General features: G+C 43.7%; 2 protein-coding genes across 2 annotated transcripts; one reads left to right on the plus strand and one right to left on the minus strand.

Annotated features, from left to right (window-relative positions):
• Positions 1–1,867: 1,867 nt before the first annotated feature.
• COMMD9 (COMM domain containing 9) lies at positions 1,868–12,314 on the minus strand. The gene is made up of 6 exons (XM_048502429.1): positions 12,224–12,314; positions 11,057–11,182; positions 10,066–10,205; positions 7,342–7,376; positions 5,551–5,654; positions 1,868–2,530 (listed from the first exon to the last, which is right to left on the minus strand). The coding sequence occupies exons 1-6, from the start codon at positions 12,272–12,274 to the stop codon at positions 2,390–2,392; spliced, it is 597 nt and encodes a 198-aa protein (XP_048358386.1). The 5' UTR covers positions 12,275–12,314; the 3' UTR covers positions 1,868–2,389.
• Positions 12,315–13,800: 1,486 nt separating this feature from the next.
• LOC125435885 (MAP3K12 binding inhibitory protein 1) lies at positions 13,801–22,546 on the plus strand. The gene is made up of 9 exons (XM_048502349.1): positions 13,801–13,999; positions 15,027–15,146; positions 17,680–17,901; positions 18,466–18,562; positions 19,746–19,811; positions 20,152–20,301; positions 20,958–21,055; positions 21,424–21,462; positions 22,071–22,546. Exons 1-9 carry the CDS (start codon positions 13,862–13,864, stop codon positions 22,173–22,175), a joined length of 1,035 nt encoding a protein of 344 aa, XP_048358306.1. The 5' UTR covers positions 13,801–13,861; the 3' UTR covers positions 22,176–22,546.
• Positions 22,547–23,761: the final 1,215 nt, after the last annotated feature.

Raw genomic sequence — 23,761 nt, forward strand, 5'->3', positions numbered from 1 at the left:
TGGAGGAACTGGGTTTGAGTCCCCGCTCTGCCGCCTGAGCTGTGGAGGCTTATCTGGGGAATTCAGATTAGCCTGTACACTCCCACACATGCCAGCTGGGTGACCTTGGGCTAGTTACAGCTTCTTGGAGCTCTCTCAGCCCCATCTACCTCACAGGGTGTTTGTTGTGAGGGGGGAAGGGCAAGGAGATTGTAGGCCCCTTTGAGTCTCCTGCAGGAAAGAAAGGGGGGATATAAATCCAAACTCTTCTTCTCCTTCTCTCAGCCCCACCCACCTCACAGGGTGTTTGTTGTGTGAGGGGAGAAGGGAAGGGAGATTGTCAGCCCTTTTGAGTCTCCTACAGGAGAGAAAGGGGGGATATAAATCCAAACTCTTCTTCTTCTTTTCCGGACTGTGTGGCCGTCGTCTGGTGGATCTTGTTAGGCGAAATGTTAGGAACAAGATCCACCAGAACACGGCCACACAGCCTGGAAAACCCACCAGAACCAAACGGAACTCAGTTCTCAGAAGCTAAACAGGGGTGGGCCTGGCTAGTATTTGGATGGGAGACCTCCAAAGATACTAGACACATGACGTAGAAGCAGACAATGGCAAACCAACTCCAAAAGTATCTTGCTTTGAAAACCCCACGAGGTGCGACTAGATGGGGAAAAACTGGGAGGGGGGATTAGAGTGCGGAGATCAAAACAATGTGCTTGGCTTATCAAGTCATAGTATGGTCATGGGGGGTATGGTCGGGGGGGGGGGGCTTTGCTTGTAGCAATGCATAATCCTAGGCTATCTCAGCTAAATGTAGCCTACAGAAGGCAGGAAAGGAGAAGCGGTTGTAAAGAAACATTGAATATCCAAGAAAAAATAAACATAGAGATGGCTAAGACAGCAAGGTATACAGAAGGAAAACAGTGCTAAGTTCCATCTCTAACTGGACAACCTTAATAAATGTGGCCTTCCATATAACATCCATATGATCAAAAATTGGGATCATTTTAAAAGTGAACTTACCCAAAGAATCAAAGATGTATCACGACAGTCTGATCTGGCAAGATATTCAGATTTTCCTCTATGCTATACACAGAAATATATCACTGCCCCTGCTCCTTATTTAACTTATCTGGATAAAAAAGATCTAAGGAGAGCTTTTACTCTTGTAAGAAGTGGCATTTACCTTCTGCTACGTGAGAAGGGAAATATCAAAAGATACCTTACGCTTCGCAAGGTTATTATGCCCTTGCTCTCTGGAATTCTGTAGAAACTATATACTATAAGCATTAAAGTGTCCCCTTTATGAGGAGGCAAGGAAAAAATGCCTGTCACATCTACTACACAAAATGACATATTGTTCTGATAAAGTTTGTTGTGAAAAACTATTACAAGATAAGAAGGAGAATATTACTAAATGGGTAGCAAAATTCTGTCTATTCATTATGAAAAAGAAAAAATGATCTGAATATGGTATCCCCCTTAGATATTTTTGTTTTGTTTAGTATTTTTATGCTGTTTGGTGTGTTTACAAAGTATAATGATATATAGATGGATAGTGCTGGATTATGGGAGAGAGATCTGCATTCTTGTTTTGTTGTAGATATTTTGGAGATTTGTAATATATCTGGTCATTGACTGTAAATAAAGTCTTCTTCTAACTGGACAAAGAATGCAAAATGGTCTTATTGCAGCTGTTGCTTGGAAGAAGAAAAAACTTTGTTCAGGACAAATATGAATCAAGTACATATTTTTTAAAACGGCTAGTACTTTATAAGCATGTGATAATGACAACCAACGGCAGCCATCAGCCATTTCCTTTGACACATCCAAGGGTGTCACGGAGCTTCTTCATTTCCTTTTATCCAACACAAGGGAGGGCCAGGAATTTCCCCAACTTATTCAAACCTTTTTACTTAAATCAAGTACATCCCAGGCATTTCGCTGCACTGAGCTCTATTTCAAAAGCAGTGTTTCAGCACACGGGGAAGAAAGTGTCATACTCAAAAGCTCCCCAAACATAAACCTTTCAAGAGTTTGTCTATTAAACAGATGCATTAAACAGTCTATTAAACAGATGCATTTAGTCCTAACTGCACATCGAGGAGATACAGTCGACTCTTATTGGTTCCCCCCTCTTCCCATTACATCAGGTCAATTCTTTAAGACTACAGACAAGGTACAATCCCGATTAGCATCAGGAGATGATGCCAGCCGTCAAAACCAAAATGTGGAGGTTTTTTTCACTCTGAGATGCCTACTACCACCACCACCAAGTGAAAAGGCATCCTTTCAAAAATGAGTCTGTCGTGAGAAAGGGGAATGAAAAGTTTTGTCTGCAAAGTGCCACGGCTGGGTTGGCAAAAAAGTTTCTTTCCTGTATCTGAATTCAAACTCCCCGCCGGCTGGATTACTTATTTGCGACAGCTGAAAGCTGGTCACGAATCCTCCCTAGGCCATCCAGCATCGTGCCCACGGTTTGTTTATTCAGCTCTATGGTCAATGCAGAGGTTGTGAGGCCGTTCCCGCATAAGGCAGCATCTTCCTGAATCTGAAAGAAAATCAGAACTTAGGTTCACATTGGCTCTATTTTTCGCTCTATTTTCCCAGTCTCATTTCCTTCATCTTCTATTGAGTAGAACAGTGGTGACGAACCTATGGCACGGGTGCCAGAGGGGGCACTCAGAGCCCTCTCTGTGGGCACGCACAAACAGAATCCCATCCCCCCCACATCCAGGCTGGCCTGGGCCACTGGGCTCAATTATTAGCATTAAACCTAAGACCTAGTTTTGGGGAAGCAGTGTAGGTAACCCTATTGAGCGCTTTAATCCCCATTGATTTTCATGCGAAGAACTAAAGCGGCATCCTTTACCTGGGAGTAAACTTAGTTGCTGGCAATGGGGCTTACTTCTGAGTCGTGATTCACCCGTTGGAAGAGGTGCACGGTTGCTTCAAAGCAAAGCCACCAACTGCCACCAAGCTTACTCCCGAGTAACACACGCCTCGGAGCCAACCGTTTTTTCTAAACTAAAACCTCAGTATTGAGGTTAAATTGCCATGTTGGCACTTTGCAATAGATAAGTGGTGTGATGGAAAATAGTTAGCTGAACTGTGTATTAGCAAGAAACATGTGATATTATGCAACCAGTATTATTAGGAAGCTGAAGTATGTCAACATGGAGTTTACAGACTTCATCTCAAAAAGAGGCGTGTCATGGAATGATGCTATCGCTACAGTAAAGGGAAGTCACATATGACTGTGAAAAGCATCTTTGCCTTTTGATTTCCTGGAGGGAGGACAGGAAACTATGCAGAGGTGCTAGGATGAAACTTCAAAGGCCTAAGTTACCTCATGGCCTGAACAGAGTTTTCCTGAGAAGGGGAAAACAAAGGGTTTTGAATTCCATCTTGAGACGTGGACAGAGAAGCATCTCGGGGCCATGGGTTCCCGGAATGGGGACAAAGAACCAACAGTAATGTAACCAGTTGAGCAACCTCCGTGCATTTAAGTTTTATTTCTTTGATTTCTGTTTTTCAATAAAAATCGTTGAGACCTCAGCTGGTTGGAGGTATTGGGGAAAAGAACCCAGGTTTTACTGAAACAAGCATGGCTCTCCCAGGCTTGCTTTCATGATATGTGGGTTTTGGGTTGCAATTTGGGCCCTCGGTCTCAAAAAGGTTCGCCATCACTGGAGTAGAACCTTAGACATACTGTAACCTACTGCTTCATTCACCTTGATGTACTCCAAGGAGACATTTTTTTAATGCAAGAGGCTCTTCTGCTGGTGGAAAGGCCTTTGGGCTGGAGGACAATGAAAAGCAATAAGGTACAATCAATACTTCACCATCTTGAAAAAGCAGGATTTTTGCAGATGGTTTTTGAACAGTTTTCTGTGGGGCAGGCATGCAGGCTCTGTGGTAAACACTTAAAACATTCAAGGAAGGTGGCAGCAGTGGTGTAGTGGCTAAGAGCAGGTGCACTCTGATCTGGAGGAACCGGGGTTGATTCCCAGCTCTGCCACTTGAGTTGTGGAGGCTTATCTGGGGAATTCAGATTAGCCTGTGCACTCCCACACACGCCAGCTGGGTGACCTTGGGCTAGTCACAGCTTTCTGGAGCTCTCTCAGCCCCACCTACCTCACAGGGTGTTTGTTGTGAGGGGGGAAGGGCAAGGAGATTGTAAGCCCCTTTGAGTCTCCTACAGGAGAGAAAGGGGGGGATATAAATCCAAACTCCACCTTTTCCTCCTCCCCCTCCTTTTGCCTCCCTTTCATTATCCCTGAATTCCAGTTTAACATAGCTACGTTTCAGAAGGCCAGACAATAGTTCAAGTAGAGGTAAACTAGCTGACTTCTCTTTTCTGGACAAACAGCCATATTTTACCTTAGCTATCTGAAAGTTGTTTTAAAGCACAAGGAGAAGGTCTCTGTTTTCAGTAGTTTAAGAAGTTTTAAACACTAACCAATCATCACATCAATGTTTCACAGCACAATCGCTCTACAAGATATACAGACAATTACCCCCCCACACACCCCCAGATGTTAAAGTAGTATGGAAGAGCAACTGCCACCATTTTTGATGGGTCTTGCAGGTTTTATAGTGCTTCTGAAACCCAGGCTCATTCCGCACATGCAGAATAATGCACTTTCAAACTGCTTTCAGTGCTCTTTGAAGCTGTGCGGAATGGCAAAATCCACTTGCAAACAGTTGTGAAAGTGGTTTGAAAATGTATTATTTCGCGTGTGCGGAAGGGGCCCCACACCAAGTTTTAGCAGAGACTCATAAAAATGAAACCCATACACTCACGAACAATGGTTTTACTACAGAACTGCACAACCTTTGGTCCATCTACCTGAAAGCAACCCATCAATTAAGGTTCCCCATGTATCTCTCCTTCTCTTCTTCAGTCTCACAAGCAGGAATTTTGCAGTCAGACCTCTGATACGCCAGGTGATGGACTACATTCAGCTTGGGAGATCAAGTTGTGATCTCAAAAGCTGTGGTGGTAGTGAGCTATACAGTGTGTACACAATCTTTGCATGGGAGAGAGCAAGATGCCAATTTGTTTAACAACAACCACCACCTTTATTTGGCATTTAAAAATAGGTTCTAGAGCGTTGCCAGACATTTTTGAAATACAAATCAAGAGTACATTCAAAGCACAGACAGGAAGACTGTATATCGCAGTATACATTACTCAGAAAGTTCTGTCACTTGTAAAAGAAATTTTGCTACTTTTTCCAAGAGCATGACATCTGTGTTGTTTAACAGAAGCTTCACCACAGAACAGTGAGAGTCACTTTCGGATTTGTCTAGGGCCAGCCTGGGAGAGAAATTCCTGATGCCCACATATCTCGGACAGTCAAGAATAATGCGAGCAAGAGTCTCCACTTGGTTTTTACAGTGTGGACAAACCCGATCCTGGAGAGGGATGGATAAGTAACGACCCTTCGTAATGGCCGATGGGAAGGTATTGGATCTGGCCCTTGTGATAATTCATCTCTGGCCAATTTGTTTATTTCTATTCTTAAAGCAGAAAAAACCAACCACCACCAGGTCAACAAACAATACCTTTAGCTGTAGCAGGCAGGTAGGGACAGCCATTCTGTTGACACTGTCCGAGGAGGTTTTGATGTCCACTCGCCAGTCCATATCAACCAGTCGGGGCAGGGAAACTGTGGAATTAATGAAATAGAACTATCACCGGCTTTTATCTGCTAGAATGCCACTATTCTTAGTCTCTACTACAGGACCACTCAGCAGCTCCAAGATTCTTTCTAGGGGTCTTCTTTCAAAAGCATTTCGTTAGCAAGCTTGTGCCTGTTTTCCAACTGGATAAGATTCTTGCCCAACAAATATAAGCCCAAATAAGAAAATGGAAGGAGTTCATAATCCAGTAGGGGAACAGTAGTTATTTGTAGGACCACCCAAGTGGTGTAGGAGGTTAAGAGCTCGGGTATCTAATCTGGAGGAACCGGGTTTGATTCCCAGCTCTGCCGCCTGAGCTGTGGAGGCTTCTCTAGGGAATTCAGATTAGCTTGTACACTCCCACACACGCCAGCTGGGTGACCTTGGGCTAGTCACAGCTTCTCGGAGCTCTCTCAGCCCCACCTACCTCAAAGGGTGTTTGTTGTGAGGGGGGAAGGGCAAGGAGATTGTAAGCCCCTTTAAGTCTCCTGCAGGAGAGAAAGGAGGGATATAAATCCAAACTCTTCAAACTCTTCTATATGCAGCCCAGGGATGACTAAAGCTCAGTGGTGTAGCCAATAGGTAAAAAGGTAAAGTTTCCCCTTCAGCCGTGTCCGACCCTGGGGTACCACTGCGAGCAGTGATTTCATAGGCAAGCCATTTTTGTGGGGTAGTTTGCCATGGCTTTCCCCGGCTATTCTTTATCCCCTAGCTATGAGCTAGGTACTCATTCACCGACCAAGAAATGGATGGATGGCTGAGTTGACCATGAGCCAGCTGCCAGGATATCTGACCCACAGGGGGCCCGAACTCCTGACCGTGTGAGTGGCAGTATTTCTGTGTTAATAGGCTATATGCACCTCACTGAATACAGTGAGCATATATGTCTCTCTTTTGCCAGTACCCTCACAGCTAGCAATGCAAATGGATGGCAAGTAGGTGTCTTATCTCATAAAATAAGGCACAGGAAGAAACAGCCACATACCAGGCTACTCTATTCAGAGGGCCTCACCTTTTGACCTCACAGTGTATATACTCCACTTGCTTTCCATTCCTACTATCAGATCCTCTGATAGTAGATGCCAGCCACAGATGCAGGCGAAACGTCAGGAGAGAATGCTGCTAGAACACAGCCATACAGCCCGGAAACCACACAGTACCCCAGCCACATAAAGTGCTTGCCTTTTGTGAAGGGGTCTTAAACAGAGATTAATTCATTTCCACATGTTTCATATTACTTAGTAGGCAACGCAATAACAATGGTCGCTAACGAAACATAGAGGTTCCCATTTCAGATATATAGGTTACTCCACCTCACAGGGACGTAGTTATAGAATTTTTATGGGGTGAGGAGCTCAGGGGGCAGGGCTCAGGGGGCGAGGCCTGCCCCACCCACCCCTGGGGGTGTGGCCCCACCTCCCCAAGCCCTGCCTCCAGCCTGCAAGCCAGCCGGAGTCCAGGAAAGAAAGTCTTGCCTCTCACGAGACCTGCTAGGCGAGAGGCGAGACTTTCTTTCCCAGGCTCCGGCTGGCTTGCAGCTTGCAAGCAGGAGATGCGGGCTGTGCCTGTGTGGGCGCACAGGAGCGCCCGACCCTGCTGGACATGCAATGGGGGGGTTAAACCCAAGAACCTCCCCTCAGCTACGTCCCTGCCACCTCACTACCTGATACTTACTTTGACTGGCTTGTACTTCATTTCTCCAGGTAGATCTGAGAAGAGGGGAAGAGAACACAAAACAGTTATTGTAAAACTAGCAGTACCCAGCCACGCGTTGCTGTGGGTTATTGTGGTGAAATGGGAAAGGAACAGACGCTGACCCTTCCCTCTCCCTCCGCTAGGGTGGGTGGGTCATATCCAGATGCTGGGGCCCCTCCCTCCCCTCCCTTGCATGCCACTCCTCACTCTCTCCCCTCCCTCACTTCTCTTCCCTTGCATGCCACGCCTCCCCCTCTCTCCCTTCCCTCTCCCGCGTGTTTATGTAGGTGTATGTGTTTCACTTCTACTCGAGCTATTGCCTATCTACTGTGTTCACTGCTCATATCTGGCCATCTGAGCGAACATTCTAAGCTGCACGAACATTCCAAGGGTGACAGTTACACACAGGCAGCTGCATGTCCTTCACCATGGAGCGCGAGGAAAAAGGCATTTTACCTGGGCCAGGTGTGAAATTTCAGGTATGTGAACATCTAAAAACACACTCACCTGGCTGACTATAGTGGCTGAGAATTTTAAGAGGAATTGGCCCAGCAGTTACTGAGTTATACTAACACTAACAAATACACGGTTAGCTTTATATATAGATTAAGTAGTAGTAGAGTCAGGCAAGCAATTTCCACCAAACAGTTGTTTTGTAACCACAGTGTCTGAAAGAGTCCATACGTGAACTCAGTGCCACTACTGTGCATTTGACCATTTCCACTGGAATCTGCCTTGTACTGCAGTGTTTCAGACAAACTAGCTCTTTTTGATCGCCACCACTCTGTATCAACAATAGAACTGCCTGAGGGAACCCATCAACCATATTTGATTGCAACATGTAAATCTACCCTTCTCTGATCACCTGAGCTGTAAACAAAGAGTGGGACAAACTTTTGTTTTTCCTACTGAGGGGATCTCCATTGTCTCCTAAGACTTTAGGGATCTGGGTTCATTTTGAATATTAACCTTCCCATCAGTTTCCATGTGTACTAACATAGGCCCCTTCCGCACACACAAAATAATGCGTTTTCAAACCACTTTCACAACTGTTTGCAAGTGGATTTTGCCATTCCGCACAGCTTCAAAGAGCACTGAAAGCAGTTTGAAAGTGCATTATTCTGCATGTGCAGAATGAGCCATAGTAAGTATATAGGTTTTGGGTTCGCTGCTCTGAGGTAAATTTTGTGGCGCACAAGGAGATTACTGAGCTCATTGAGGCTGGATTAATATATGAACAGCTATGATTTATGTATTGACAACTTGGTTTGAAGGAACAAACTAGCAGCACACATCTGCAGGTAGACAAAGCAGAAACCTGGCACAAACATTTAAACTGGTTATGACCAGAGAGTAGTTAGACTTTTCCACAATGCTTTCAGGAACTAGTCACTGATTGGATTCCACCCCGCACCAGCCTGCCCTTTTTCCAGTCAGACTAAATTGTACCAAGTTTGCTCATCACCAATAAAAGCTGCCACATATTTCAGGAATGAATGTTGAAAGGGATTTGGGCGTCTTAGTTGATAGTTCCATGGGAATGTCAACTCAATGCAAGGCAGCTGTGAAAAAGGCAAACTCTATGCTGGGGATCATTAGGAAAGGAATTGATAATAAAACTGCAAAGATTGCCATGCCCTTATATAAAGCTGTGGTGCGACCGCACTTGGAGTACTGTGTCCAGTTCTGGTCGCTGCATCTCAAGAAGGATATTGAGGAGATAGAAAAAGGGCAGAAAAGGGCAACGAGGATGATTGAGGGACTGGAGCACCTTCCCTATGAGGAAGGCACTTTTCCCTATGAGATATGATTGAAGTCTATAAAATTATGCATGGGGTAGAAAATGTTGACAGAGAGAAATTGTTCTCTCTTTCTCACAATACTAGAACCAGGGGGCATTCATTGAAAATGCTGGGGGGAAGAATTAGGACTAATAAAAGGAAACACTTCTTCACGCAACGTGTGATTGGTGTTTGGAATATACTTCCACAGGAGGTGGTGATGGCCACTAACCTGGATAGCTTTAAAAGGGGCTTGGACAGATTTATGGAGGAGAAGTCGATTTATGGCTACCAATCTTGATCCTCTTTGATCTGAGATTGCAAATGCCTTAACAGACCAGGTGATCGGGAGCAACAGCCGCAGAAGGCAATTGCTTTCACATTCTGCACGTGAGCTCCCAAAGGCACCTGGTGGGCCACTGCGAGTAGCAGAGAGCTGGACTAGATGGACTCTGGTCTGATCCAGCAGGCTTTTTCTTATGTTCTTATGTTGAAAACCCCAGTTCTTCAATTACACTGATCCATATTACAAACCAGACAATTCTACAGTGTGTTAATTATCCAATACAAACGCAGCAATAGCTGTGAACATCACAGATACAAACCAAAATGATAGACCCTGCTTCAAACAGCCAGAACACCTTCCAAGGGGGTCTTGAGAGCGGCACTCCCTTGTTAGCACGTGCTTATTTTCCACTTGCACGAGAATCTTGCCATCAGAGGAGGCATCCTGGGTGGCAGAACTGCAAATTAGGTTCAATTTCACAACTTGGAAACCTTTCCAATGCTCAGCAGCACCCATGATTTGCGAGCTTTGATTTTTCTTTTCAGACAACCCCAGGGACGCTTCTTTAATCACCATTTGGCTTTGATACCCAAGTCACAACTTTGCCTCACTCGATATCACCAGGAGAACACTTACAGGTTTTCCAGAATTATCTTGGTCAGAAGGTTTTTAAGGTTTTGGTGGAAGCCTTCTGGAAAGAGGGAGAGAATTTCTTCCGGTGAGGCCAGGCCCCGATACACAACATGCCTTGAAAGGTTGTGCAAAGACCAGATCAACTGTATGAGGAATCAGAAACGGAAAGACATGATTAAAGTGTTCCTATTATTGCCAGACAGGAGATTCGTTACCTCCTAAATTTGAGGGAATCCGCTTACCTTTTGGTCAATAGTTACTTCTCCCATGTAATCTGTTCTTAAGCATAAGCATTTTATTGTCATTGTGCATGCACAACGAAATTTACAGCAGCATTCCTCGATGCACACAATTTCAGACTCATACATCATACTCATACAATTTCAGACTCATACATCATCCTCACTTTCCCCTTCCTTCACCCATCCCTACACAGCCCCAAACACATCAACACGAAGCCACGGAGTTTAGCATAGCCCCAGCTCTAGAGTAGAAGCTGTCTCTAAGCCTCTTTGTCCTAGATTTGATAGACCTGTATCGTCTACCAGATGGTAACAGTTCAAAAAGAGAGTGTGCTGGATGAGACGGGTCCCTCAGAATATTTTGGGCTTTTTTTAGGCTTCGGGAATTATAGAGTTCTTCCAAGGAGGAGAGAGGGCAGCCGATAATCCTTTGTGCAGTAGTGATCACTCTTTGGAGCGCCTTCCTATCTGCCACTGTGCAACTGGAGAGCCATACACAGATGCAGTAGGTTAAGACACTCTCTATAGCTCAGCGGTAAAAGGACACCAGGAGTTTTCCATCCAGTTGTTGCTTCCTTAAAAGTCTCAGATAGTACAGTTCTTCAACCTTAAACTGTACTCCATGATGTTTTCCCTGCAATAAACCTAGACATGCTACCCTTCCTGGATTTTGATGCCTGCTCTCTAGTTCCTGCTGCTCCAGGACCTAATCAGTAGGCCAACATGGTTAAATCGTATCCAATAATACTCACTTGCTTAGCTTCATCTGCTGCAACTGAGAGGGTAGAACAGGTGTCCTCAATCAGTTTCTCTGAACCAGCGGCTGAACTCAAAAAGCACTCTTGGCAAAGATGCCGGATTTCATCTTTTTTGGAAGCCTGTCAAAAAGAAACGCTCTTGATCTTTTTGAAAACACAGGATGGGGTGGTAGCAGTGAAAATGGCTTTTTGAACAGAGTAAACATATCAATACAACATAAGACTATTAATAGTCATAAGCCATGATAGTCCACTAGAACCTCCATTTGCAGAGGCAGTATACCTCTGACCATTTTGTTTTCAGACAGTTTAAACTTAGTACCTATAAGAAAAGACTGAAAGTGTAATACTGTTTCAGGGAATTTTACTTTGCGTGTTGGCATCATTAAGATTGCATTTAAGAAGAAGAAAAGTTGGATTTATATCCCCCCTTTCTCTCCTGCAAGGAGACTCATAGGGGCTTACAAACTCCTTTCCCTTCTCCCCACACAACAAACACCCTGTGAAGTAGGTGGGGCTGAGAGAGCTCCGAAGAACTGTGACTAGCCCAAGATCACCCAGCTGGCGTGTGCTGGAGTGTACAGGCTAATCTTGAATTCCCCAGATAAGCCTCTACAGATCAGGCAGCAGAACAGGAAATCAAACCTGGTTCCTCCAGATCAGAGTACACCTGCTCTTAACCACTACGCCACTCTACTTTTACTTTGAATGTTGGTATCATCAAGATTGCATCTAAGAGGTCTGCCAAATGCAGTATCACAGCTCAGCTGGCAACTTTTCACAAGTCATTTTAATAAATTCTCAAGCTGAAAAAAATGTCAATTAAAAAGTATTCCAAAATTCTCATTAATACAAGGGGTGTTTTTTTAAAAAGAAAGAAAGAAAACAAAATAAATATTAATGACTTCTGTCTTGTACAGGAGTCATACTTGAATCCCATCTGAGGCGCAGGCTCAACTTTTACCTTCATTGATTTATTGTGGAATCCTGGCTAAGTCTCAGCTGGGTTGCTATAAAGAGGTTTCTTTTTAAAATAAATGGGGCTACAGATAAAAGACAAATAAGCATTTTTAAACATCATCTCAATTCCAGATCTTCATTCAAAAGGGCCAGGAAGCAGATTGCTTGACAAACAGTATCCTAATAGCAGCACTTACTCACTTTTAGTAAGATCTGGAGAGCTAAAAACTGTTCTTGGCTCAGCGCAGCCATCTTCCCTGATCACATGATCGTCAGTCGCCCAATCAGAGAGGAAGAGAATAATTTTGGGTCAGCTTTCTAATAAGCTGCTCTGAATCTTGGGAATTGTAGTCCTAGGAGGATAACCAATAGCAGGAGAAACATAGAAGCGCTTCAGTGTCTGTTTTTCAAAGAAAACCGGTCCCCCCCCCCCCCAATATTATTTTTTCACCAACAAATTTACTCCTTCCAGTAGAGTTCCTTTACGTGGATTTGCATGACCCCAGTAGCAACAGACACGTGTTTCAAACGAATTGCAAAAACAAATGGAATGGAGCCTGCTTCGTGTCTAGATACTTGCAACCTCTAAAGATGCACCGTTTATGGGGGTCAGTTTCCTTTCCCCAGAATAATAATGCCTAAATAAGTATCCTTATTTAGTGGGGTGCTGTGTGGTTTCCGGGCTGTCTGGCCGTGTTCTAGCAGCATTCTCTCCTGACGTTTCGCCTGCATCCGTGGCTGGCATCTTCAGAGGATCCTGAGTTGTGCTACTTCATTTGGCAGACCTCTTAGATGCAATCTTGCAATCTCTGAGCTGTGATACTTCATTTGGAAGACCTCTTAGATGCAATCTTGATGATACCAACATGCAAAGTAAAAGTGCTGTGGCGTAGTGGTTAAGAGCAGGCGTACTCTAATCTGGAGGAACCAGGTTTGATTTCCTGTTCGGCTGCCTGATCTGTAGAGGATCTCCTCTGAAGATGCCAGCCACAGATGCAGGCGAAACGTCAGGAGAGAATGCTGCTAGAACACGGCCAGACAGCCCGGAAACCACACAGCACCCCAGTGATTCCGACCGTGAAAACCTTCGACAATACATATCCTTATTTAATTCTCCTTATTCAGATATCATCAGGATTGAAACTAAACGAATTGAGAGGGGCAGGGAAAATTTGCCATCCATTTTAAAAGAAAAAAAAATTCACCCTTGAACCTCTCCTGAATAATACACCCGCCTGGGCGAAAAAGTTGACTCCCCCTTCTGCACAGGAAGAATAATCCACTTTCAATCCACTGTCAATGCACTTTGCAGCTGGATTTGACTGTGCGGAATAGCCTAATCCACTTGCAAACCATTGTGAAAGTGGATTGAAAGTGCAGTATTCTGCATGTGCGAAAGGGGGATTTCGTGGATCACCTCGGTTTTCAGCCTGTTCCGCACATGCAGAATAATGCGCTTTCAATCCACTTTCATAACAGTTTGAAAGTGGATTCTGCTATTCCGCACAGTCAAATCCAGCTGCAAAGTGGATTGAAAGTGCATTATTCTGCAGGTACAGAAGTCTATTTCCATCAGCTGCTGTCCATCAAAACCGCATCAATAGAGGGCGCCCCAGGACTGCAAGGTTGTCATCGGGTTCAGTTTTTGCTGGTTCCCCCCCCTCCCACTCTGCATGATGCAACGGATTGGCTGTTTCATCCGTCAATAACGCCCGTGGGTGGGAGGAAACAGCATATTCCTTAGGAAGGCTCTCTTGACATCATCTTCAAGCGACGGAATGTGAGGGGCGGGGTGTAATTCTGACCCTGGTGAACAGCAGTTTGGTCCGACTGGCTATTATGGCTTCGGTTGCAGAAGCAGGAGAGCCCAGCTCGGTCACGGCGGAGGCGTCTGCCCCATTGGAGGACCCGGCGGAAAAGCTCACCTTAGAGATCCTGGAAGGCTGCCTCTGCTCGCTGCCCGACTTGCTGGGGCAGGTTAGTGATAAGAGGCGATTGGGGGAAATGCAGTGAATAGAATAGAATAGAATAGAATCTTCATTGGCCAAGTGTGATTGGACACACAAGGAATTTGTCTCCGGTGCATGTGCTCTCAGTGTACATAAAAGAAAAATACATTTGTCAAGAATCATAAGGTACAGCACTTAATGATTGTCATATAGGTCTAGTAAGCAATCAGGAAACAATCAGTAGTAATGAAAACATAAAATGTAAAATCATAAAATAAAATAAAATAAAATGAAATGTCAGCACAGGCTATAGTCATACAGTCATAAGTGGGAGGAGATGGGTAATAGGAATGATGAAAAAAGTAGTGCAGTAATTAATTATAATAGAGTATATAATAAATAGTTTAACGATTGGTTCGAGGGAATTATTTTGTTTAACAGGAGTGATGGCATTCGGGAAAAAACTGTTCTTATGTCTAGTTGTCTTGGTGTGCAGTGCTCTGTAGCGACGTTTAGAGGGTAAGAGTTGAAACAGTTTATGTCCAGGATGCGAGGGGTCAGTAAATATTTTCACAGCCTTTTTTTTGACCCGTGCAGTATACAGGTCCTCAATGGAAGGCAGGTTAGCAGCAATTGTTTTTTCTGCAGTTCTGATTATTCTCTGAAGTCTGTGTCGATCTTGTTGGGTTGCAGAACCAAACCACACAGTTATAGAGGTGCAGATGACAGACTCAATGATTCCTCTGTAGAATGCTCGAAGTGATGCTCGAAGGTATGCTCGAAGGTAGTGATGCTCGAAGGTAGCAGGAGTAACGTTTGTATAAACAAAATGCAAATATTTTTTGTATAATAATAAAATCAGTATCCTGAAGCAGAATGACAGGGTATTGACAGGAAGAAACAACGAAAATTATTAGTGCACGTTGCCAAATAAGAATTGCAGTTCTTTCTGCTAGTTTTGTGGGTCTAATTAATTTGGGATCTTAGCCTATTTGTAGAAGTGAAATCCTGTTCTGCAGTGTAATCCTGTTATGACACTGTTTGTTCTTTTGAAGCTTAATCTTGGAGACGATGTGGTGAAAATTAACATTGACTGGAGCAAGTTTCAGCACACTCCGCCACCCCAGCCCATGTTGCTCTTAAGTGTTCTGCAGCAGCATATTTCAGATTTGCAGGTAAACGCTTTGTTCTACACTTTGAAACCCCAGACTTCAAACAAATCCTTCAGTGGCAGCTTGCGTGCTGCAAAATCTCATCTTCTGTGGTGTCATCTCTGGATAAGGAATGGTGTGGTTGTATTGTGCATTTCAGTCTCTCTTGAATTTCGTAAAGCACTTCAACCTGTTATCTAAAGGGGTTATCAGAAGAGCTACGCGAATTGCATTGTAGGCTTCTGTGAGCGAGTAGAAGAAGAAGAGTTGGATTTATATCCCTCCTTTCTCTCCTGTAGGAGACTCAAAGGGGCTTACAAACTCCTTTCCCTTCCCCCCTCACAACAAACTCTCTGTGAGGTAGGTGGGGCTGAGAGAGCTCCAAAGAGCTGTGACTAGCCCAGGGTCACCCAGCTGGTGTGTGATGGAGTATACAGGCTAATCTGAATTCCCCAGATAAGCCTCCATAGCTCAGGCGGCAGAGCGGGGAATCAAGTGCAGTCCTGTTCATTTCCACGTTTGCGTTATAAATGCAGTACATTTCCATGTGTCGTGGCTTATAATTAGGCAATAACATAGCAGGTGGGTGCCATGTTATGATAATGATTACATGCGTTGGGTGAGTTATGTGTTTTGCAGAGTGCTTTTGGTGGATCAAGAAATGGCATTATCCCACCAGGAAACATCTTGGTATGCCTCTGCAATTAACCAATTTGTAAAAAATTAAGTAATTCATTAGACAGTCAATGTTTCATTTTGTCAAACAACCTATAGCTGTGTTGCATCATTTTCAGTGGACTCCTTAAAAGCTTTCTTACCGTCAAGCTACGCTACTTGCCCACAGTCTCTCTCTGTTTCTCCTTGGGGAGAAATGGGGATTCTTCTCTGGCGGAGGAGCTAAATCACTTTTTTGCCCGCTTTGAAACAGGTCTATCAGAAGGAGATGACACACAGCCACCAGGTGATTGCAGCTCACACCTCACTGTGGAGGAACATGAGGTGAGGTGCTCTTGAGGGCTGTGAATCCAAGGAAGGCTGCTGGACCGGATGGTATTCCCGGTCGGGTGTTAAAGGAATGCTTAACCAACTGGCTGGTGCAAGCTTTATTTCGATCTTTAATCGATCTTTATCCCAGTCCACCATTCCATCTTGCTTGAAAGCTTCCAGCAGTGTGCCACTACCAAAGAGACTTCCTCCTGACAATCTTCAGGATTATAGACCAGTGGCACTCACCCCCATCATCATGAATTGTTTTGAAAATCTGGTCCATATAGGCATATTAGTTCTTTGCCTTCCAGATACATTTTGGATAAACATCAGTTCACATATCGGACCAATAGGATCTAATGGAGGACGCCATTGCCATTAGCCTCCACACAGCTTTGACGCATCTCGAACAGCAGGGGAATTATGTGCGAACGTTCTTTTGGCGGACTTTAGTTCCAGATTTAATACAATCTCACCACAAAGACTGGTGACAAAACTTGTGGATCTTTGGTTCCTCACATTCAATCTGTTTGTGGATTAGGGGACTTCCTTGTCTGATCGCTCCCAGAGGGTTAGACTGGGAAATCCAAGCTCTCAGTTCTTACTCTAAATATGGGAACGTTTACAGGGCTGTGTGTTGAGCCCCTTTTACTGTTCACCCTTTATACATAAGGATTGTAATTCTGTTCATCATAGTAACACCATTATCAAATTTTATTATGACATTAACGGTGGTGGGGCTCATCTCTGGAGGGGATGAGTCCTGCCTATCGGAATGAAGTGGACCGACTGCTCTCTCATGTGGTGCAGGGAAAACTAACCTGGTTCTGCACACTAACAAGACAAAGGAGCCTTATAGTGGACTATAGGAAGGAATAGCTCAGGAAATTCAGCCCTTGACTATAAATGGAGATCAAGTGGAGCTGCGCTAGTTTTAAATTCCTGGGCTGCTATGGATTAAAGAGGATTTGACCTGGGGAGTACAGACTATCAAGGGTGAGAAAGCCCAGCAGCAGACTGTACTTTCTGAGACTTTTAAGGAAGCAACAACTAGATCGAAAACTTCTGGTGTCCTTTTATCAAGAAGCTATAGAGAGCGTCCTAACCTACTGCATCTGTGTATGGTTCTCCAGCTGCACAGTGGCTAACAGGAAGGCCCAAAGGGTGATCAATACTGCACAAAGGATTATCGGCTGCCCTCTCCCCTCCTTGGAAGAAATCTATAATGCCCGAAGTCTAAATAAAGCCCAAAATATTCTAAGGGACCCGTCTCATCCAGCACACTCTCTTTTTAAACTCAAGTACCATCTGGCAGACGATACAGGGCCCTCAGAACTAGGACAAAGAGGCTTAGAGACAGCTTCTACTCTAGAGCTGTGGCTATGCTAAACTCCGCTGCTTCATATTGATGTATTTGGGGCTATGTAGGGATGGGTGGAGGATGATGATGTATGAGTCTGAAATTGTATGAGTCTGAAATTGTGTGCATCGAGGAATGCTGCTGTAAATTTCGTTGTGCGTGCACAATGACAATAAAATGCTTATGCTTATGCTTATGCTTATGCCTTAGCTATTTGTAGAAAAACTCCAGTCTTTGATTAAAGAAAAAAACGTCATGCTCACTGAGGATTCTAGTAAGGCAGAAGGCAAAACGGGGGAGGCTAATTCAAATGTAACAGAGAAAGATGCGCAGATGGAGGTGCAGGAAACAGCCTGTGCGTCTGGAAGCTCCAAAGAGGCACATGTGGATTTCAACCCAGAAGTGGTCCAGATAAAAGCTAGAAAAGCTGAGGTAAGTGACTCTGGGGCCGTTTTCCCTCCTTGTCCAGCCAATTCTCTCACTTTGAATAGCAATCATAAGAACATAAAAACAAGCCAGCTGGATCAGACCAGAGTCCATCTAGTCCAGCACTCTGCTACTCGCAGTGGCCCACCAGGTGCCTTTGGGAGCTCACGTGAAGGAGGTGAAAGCAATGGCCTGCTGCTGCTGCTGCTCCTGAGCACCTGGACTGTTAAGGCATTTGCAATCTCAGATCAAAGAGGATCAAGATTGGTAGCCATAAATCGACTTCTCCTCCATAAATCTGTCCAAGCCCCTTTTAAAGCTATCCAGGTTAGTGGCCATCACCACCTCCTGTGGCGGTATATTCCAAACACCAATCACACGTTGCATGAAGAAGTGTTTCCTTTTATTAGTCCTAATTCTTCCCCCCAGCATTTTCAATGGATGCCCCCTGGTTCTAGTATTGTGAGAAAGAGAGAACAATTTCTCTCTGTCAACATTTTCTATCCCATGCATAATTTTATAGACTTCAATCGTGAACATCTCAATGCACGTTGTTCCTGTTACTTGCAGATCGACAGACGCATATCAGCCTTCATCGAAAGGAAACAAGCTGAAATAAATGAAAATAACGTCAGAGAATTTTGCAACGTTATTGACTGTAACCAAGGTAACTACCCAATCAGGATTTGATTTTCGTAGGTCTGCAACTGTGGTTTTTCACCACTTACTTTAGACATCTCTTTAAAAAACTTTTTTGTACAAAAGGGAAAGTAGGTTTTGTGGGTGAGTACAAAAGCTATTCGCTAGACATAATGCAGACAAACACCTTACTTTTCACATCCCCCATGATCCTATACTAAGCCGATTCCCAGTGGTTCAAGCTAAACTTAAGTAATTTGCTTAAGCTAAATGCTGTATTTATTCTGATACAGTCCCATTGAGATTCATGGGGTTCAGCTGTAAAACTGATTTGTAAACCAAACTAGCCTCTTAAGTGAGGTAAGAATTGTATTGAAGAAGAGGTATTCAAAAGGCTTTCGTGGCCAGAATCACTAGTGTGTGGTGGGTTTTCCAAGTTGTATGGCCATGTTCCAGTAGCATTTTCTCTTGATGTTTCACCTGCATCTGCAGCTGGCATACTCTAGAGAGATGCCAGCCACAGATGTAGGCGATACGTCAGGAGAAAATGCTACTGGAACACGACCATACAACCTGGAAAACCCACAACACACTAGATATTGTATTGTCGAAGGCTTTCATGGCCGGGTTCAACTGGTTCTGGTGGGTTTTCCGGGCTTTATGGCCGTGGTCTAGTAGATCTTGTTCCTAACGTTTCGCCTGCATCTGTAGCTGGCATCTTCAGAGGTGTATCACAGAGAGAAGTCTGTTACACTGTGTCTGGACACAGCCCAGAAAACCCACCAGAACACTAGATATTGTTTGTTGAGAAGGCATCCTGAAAATAGAGGGGAGGAATTAACCTTCCTGTCACTTGTTTTGTAATGAATGTTCAAAATAAATCCAGTGTGGGGTTATATTTGTTTGTTTCCTACTGATCAAGAGCGTTTTCTCTGGATGACTCTTCAAATTAGCCCCAGAATACCCTTTCTTGGAGAAAATGTATATCAGACAACTAATGTTTGATTCAGACATATTTTCATGATGCCCCTAGAAGATAAAGGTGCTGTATTCTGGGATGGAGTAACAAAAACCCTCTGTAAACATTAGCAGCGTTGGCTCTTCTGCACATTGTCTGTTCCTGGATTTGATTTGTTAGCCTGTTCTGTTCAGTCTCTAGAATGCGTGTTTTAAAAGAAGTGCTAATTACCAATTCTTTGCCCAATTCTTAGAAAACAGCTGTGCTAGAACTGATGCCGTGTTCACACCTTATCCAGGATTTAAAAGTCATATAAAGGGTAAGCAGTACTGGGTTTCATTGCTGTCAACATATTAAGTGCGGGGTTTTGTTCTGTGAAATTATTTTGTAAACAAACGCTAAACCACACAATTAGTATGAATAAAAAGGCTCGTTGAGTTTTGCTAAAGACTTTCCTGGGCAGAATCAACTAGCTGTTGTGGCCGTGTTCTGGACTGCGTGGCCGTGTTCTGGTAGATTTTGCTCTTAACATTTCCGTCACATCTGTGGCTGGCAATTTCAGAGGCCCTGAACTCCACAGTGTGCCATGGAGAGAAACACATCTCACCTTGACTTGCCTGTTCGTGCGTAAAAATTAATCCTATCCTATCTAATTTTAGTCTCTCGAGTTGTAAATACCTACGGCCCTCAAACGAGAAATGAAAACGCTCATGGGTCCAGTCATAAAGTAAACACCCTCCGCGATTGTGGGAATCAAGCTATAGAAGAGCGGCTGCAAAATATTGAGGCTCATTTGAGGTTGCACACAGGTTAGTAGAGAAGCTTTGTAATTAGTTCGGATTTTTGGCGTTATATAATTCCTGTAAAACATTTTCAGGTTATATTCCCAGATGTTGGTATTTGGTGTGTATCTATATATGGTTTTCCAATATCTCTTCCATTCATGTAACGATATTATTTTCCCTCTGAGTTTTGCCCATTCATTCATGCAGTTTCTTATCAGGTCTTGCTCTACTCTTTGCTCCAGTAGTATTTTATATATTGTGGTGGTGGTGGTTGTTTTGATATTCATTGTTAAAACTCTGTCCATTCCATTGATATTTCCCATCTCTCAATGTCATGCATCATATTGTCCTTTATTTGTTGGTATGTTATCTCATCACAAGGTTCACCATTTATGTGTATTTCCTCTCTTGATTTCAGCTGTAGTCGTCCATTTAATTTCTTTTGTATGTCACAATAGGTTAGCCAAGTGTATCTCACTTTTCCATTGGATTGTTGTCTTGCTTCCATTCTTGATACCCATTGTGGTATCCTCACATAAAATATCTTCCTGTATTTTCTCCATATCCCATAAAGTGAGTTTCTGATATAGTGTATTATAATTTCCTTATTAACATCCACATTTCTGGTAAAATTTGGCCACAAATAATGGCTTTTCTGATGCTGCTTCTGATTTTTGAAGGTGGACCTGTCCCAAAAGACATTTATCAAAGAATTAAAAAGCTTGAAGATAAAATTCTTGAATTGGAAGGAATGTCACCTGAATATTTTCAGAGCGCTGTAAGTAACTCTTAAATAAGTTGAACTTATCTGTTGGATGTAGTCGACAAGAAATGATTGTATTTATAACTAATGAAATATAAAAAATATGAACAATGATATAAACTCATGTATATAGATAAATGTATCTGAAATATTAGTTATAGCCAGAGTGCAACAGTAGTGGTAGTTCTATTATTGTTAGTTACTCATAACATATTTCTTAGCTTGATTTTATTGTTATCCTCCTTTGGAGGCTTTTAAAAGTAGAAGTTATTGAATAAAAGGAGACGAGAGAGGATTTCTTATATTGTTATAGTGCTTCACTGTTTATGTTGCGACTGCATGTAAAGATCTACTTACATTTCAGTTTTGTTGATGTTTTGTAGAATTTGTCTGGCAAAAGAAGGAAAGGCCAACCGAATCAAGTAAGTGCATGAATCCTTGGAACTATACACTGGATATTCAAAGAAGCTCTTTCCATTCCCATTCTCTTCCTCTAACCTGTGAAGATTAAAAAAAAAATTCCCGCCTTAAGCTAGTTTAAATGTTTTGCCCCCACACACAAATCACACACCGGCCAGCCACAGATGCCGGCGAAACGTTAGGAACAAGATCTGCCAGACCACGGCCACGCAGCCCGGAAAGCCCACCAACAACCAGTTGAGTCCGGCCGTGAAAGCCTTCGACAATACATCTCACACACACTGTTTGTCAGGATTCATAGAGTGTCTCTGAGAAAATGCTAATGCTAGCTCTCAAAATCATCTAATTCCACTTGAGATCTCTATCAAAAGACAGCTTTGGTAGTGTTTGAGTCTGCTTATGCTGTATTGGCTATGGCCATGCTGTATTGGCCATGGCCATGCTGGCAGGGGCTGATGGGAATTGTAGTCCATTAACATCTGGAGAGCTGCAGGTTGCAGACCCCTGATTTAGAACTTTCAGTGCAGAAATAATCCCACCACCTTCGTAGCCTATGAAAACTACTTGGAGCTCTTACGAATGTTGTTTGTGTTTCTTTTCTAAATTACAGAACTATTCTTTGGTTGAACTTGACGAGAAGATCAGAGCACTTAAACAAACATTGCTGCAAAAAACAAACGAGGAAAGGCCCAAGGTGGTTGATGAGCTTCTCTGAGACCAACACGGTTTCACGTTTCCTTGTATGCTTAAGATTGAGCGGTATTTATCTAGGCACCCAACTGAAGTCTCATAACTTGTCTGACTTGATGCTAGATCCCTAGCAAAAATAAACTTCAGAATGAAGAGGCTCTGGGAATAACGTTGTGACTGTCTCATCCCTTCTGCCAAAAGCTTGGCAGAGCCGTTCGTCGCCAGTTGAAGGAACGCTTCAGTTTCTCTCTGTGAAAATATTACACGTTAAATGTCATGTTTGTGGATCTGAAGAGGGTCTTTGTCACTGTTCTGTCCAGAGGCTATGTATAATGTGATATGTTGCTTGTTCGTATAACTTTTATAACTTTGTGAAATAAATGGAAGTGAATGATAGAACTTGGGGGAAATCACTGCAGGTATGAAGATAGATTGAATGGGACTGGGGTTACATAATCAGCGCCTCTTTGACTTGTGTCTCTCATGGCTTGGAATGAAGAAGAGTTTGGATTTATATCCCCCCCTTTCTCTCCTGTAGGAGACTCATAGAATCATAGAGTTGGAAGAGACCCCAAGGGCCATCAAGTCCAACCCCCTGCAATGCAGGAACACTCAATCAAAGCACTCCCGACATTTGCTGACCCAGCCTTTGTTTAAAAACCTCCAAAGAAGGAGACTCCATCACTCTCGGAGGCAGTAAATTCCACTGTCGAAGGGGCTGACAAACTCCTTTCCCTTCCCCCCTCACAACACCCTGTGAGGTGGGTAAGGGTGAGAGAGCTCCGAAAAGCTGTGACTAGCCCAAGGTCACCCAGCTGGCGTGTGTGGGAGTGCACAGGCTAATCTAGTTCACCAGGTAAGCCTCCACAGCTCAAGCGGCAGAGCGGGGAATCAAACCCGGTTCCTCCAGATTAGAATGCACCTGCTCTTAACCACTACGCCACTGCTGCTCTTGACAACAGCCAAGTCAGCCCAGAAAGGTTGCGTGAGAAGACTGCACAATATCTTTATGCCCCTAATGTCCAGTGGGCATATGTCCAACTCTTTAAATTCTAGAATCACTCCTCGTCTGTATGAGTGGGGGGAAAGGGCAATAAATATCTTCCCTTAAAAATCTGTGCTTCAATGCCTGAACATCAATGGGGTATTTTGATCTTTGTAGCAGAACAACATGAGCAGGGTAAAACTACAAGACAACTACAGATAAGTACAATAAAGGTCTAACCTTTGTAACATACAGTGAGATCAGTTTTGATTCCAGAAATTCTCCAGCCAGTCCCTGGAGGTTGGCATCCTTGAGAAAATGCTCTGAAAATTAAGTGTGCATTCTTAGCTGGGAAACATTGGGTTAAAGCCATTTCTTTGCCCTCCTCAATGAAAGAATGCAAAGGGCTCGTTTTCCCACTGATCTCTGCAGGGTAAGGATCAGTTTTGATTCTGGGAAATTTCCAGCCAGCCCCTGGAGGTTGGCATCCTTGAGGAAATGCTTTTAAAATTAACTGAAGTGGGCAAATTCTTAGCCGGGACACATGTTGGGCTAAAGCCAACAGTATATGGTATTTCTCTCCCCGTAGCTCCCAATAGAATGAAAATGACTGAAGAGGGCCCATT

Source organism: Sphaerodactylus townsendi, linkage group LG06 (genome assembly GCF_021028975.2).
Source record: "Sphaerodactylus townsendi isolate TG3544 linkage group LG06, MPM_Stown_v2.3, whole genome shotgun sequence".
NCBI classification, from domain to species: Eukaryota; Metazoa; Chordata; class Lepidosauria; order Squamata; family Sphaerodactylidae; genus Sphaerodactylus; species Sphaerodactylus townsendi.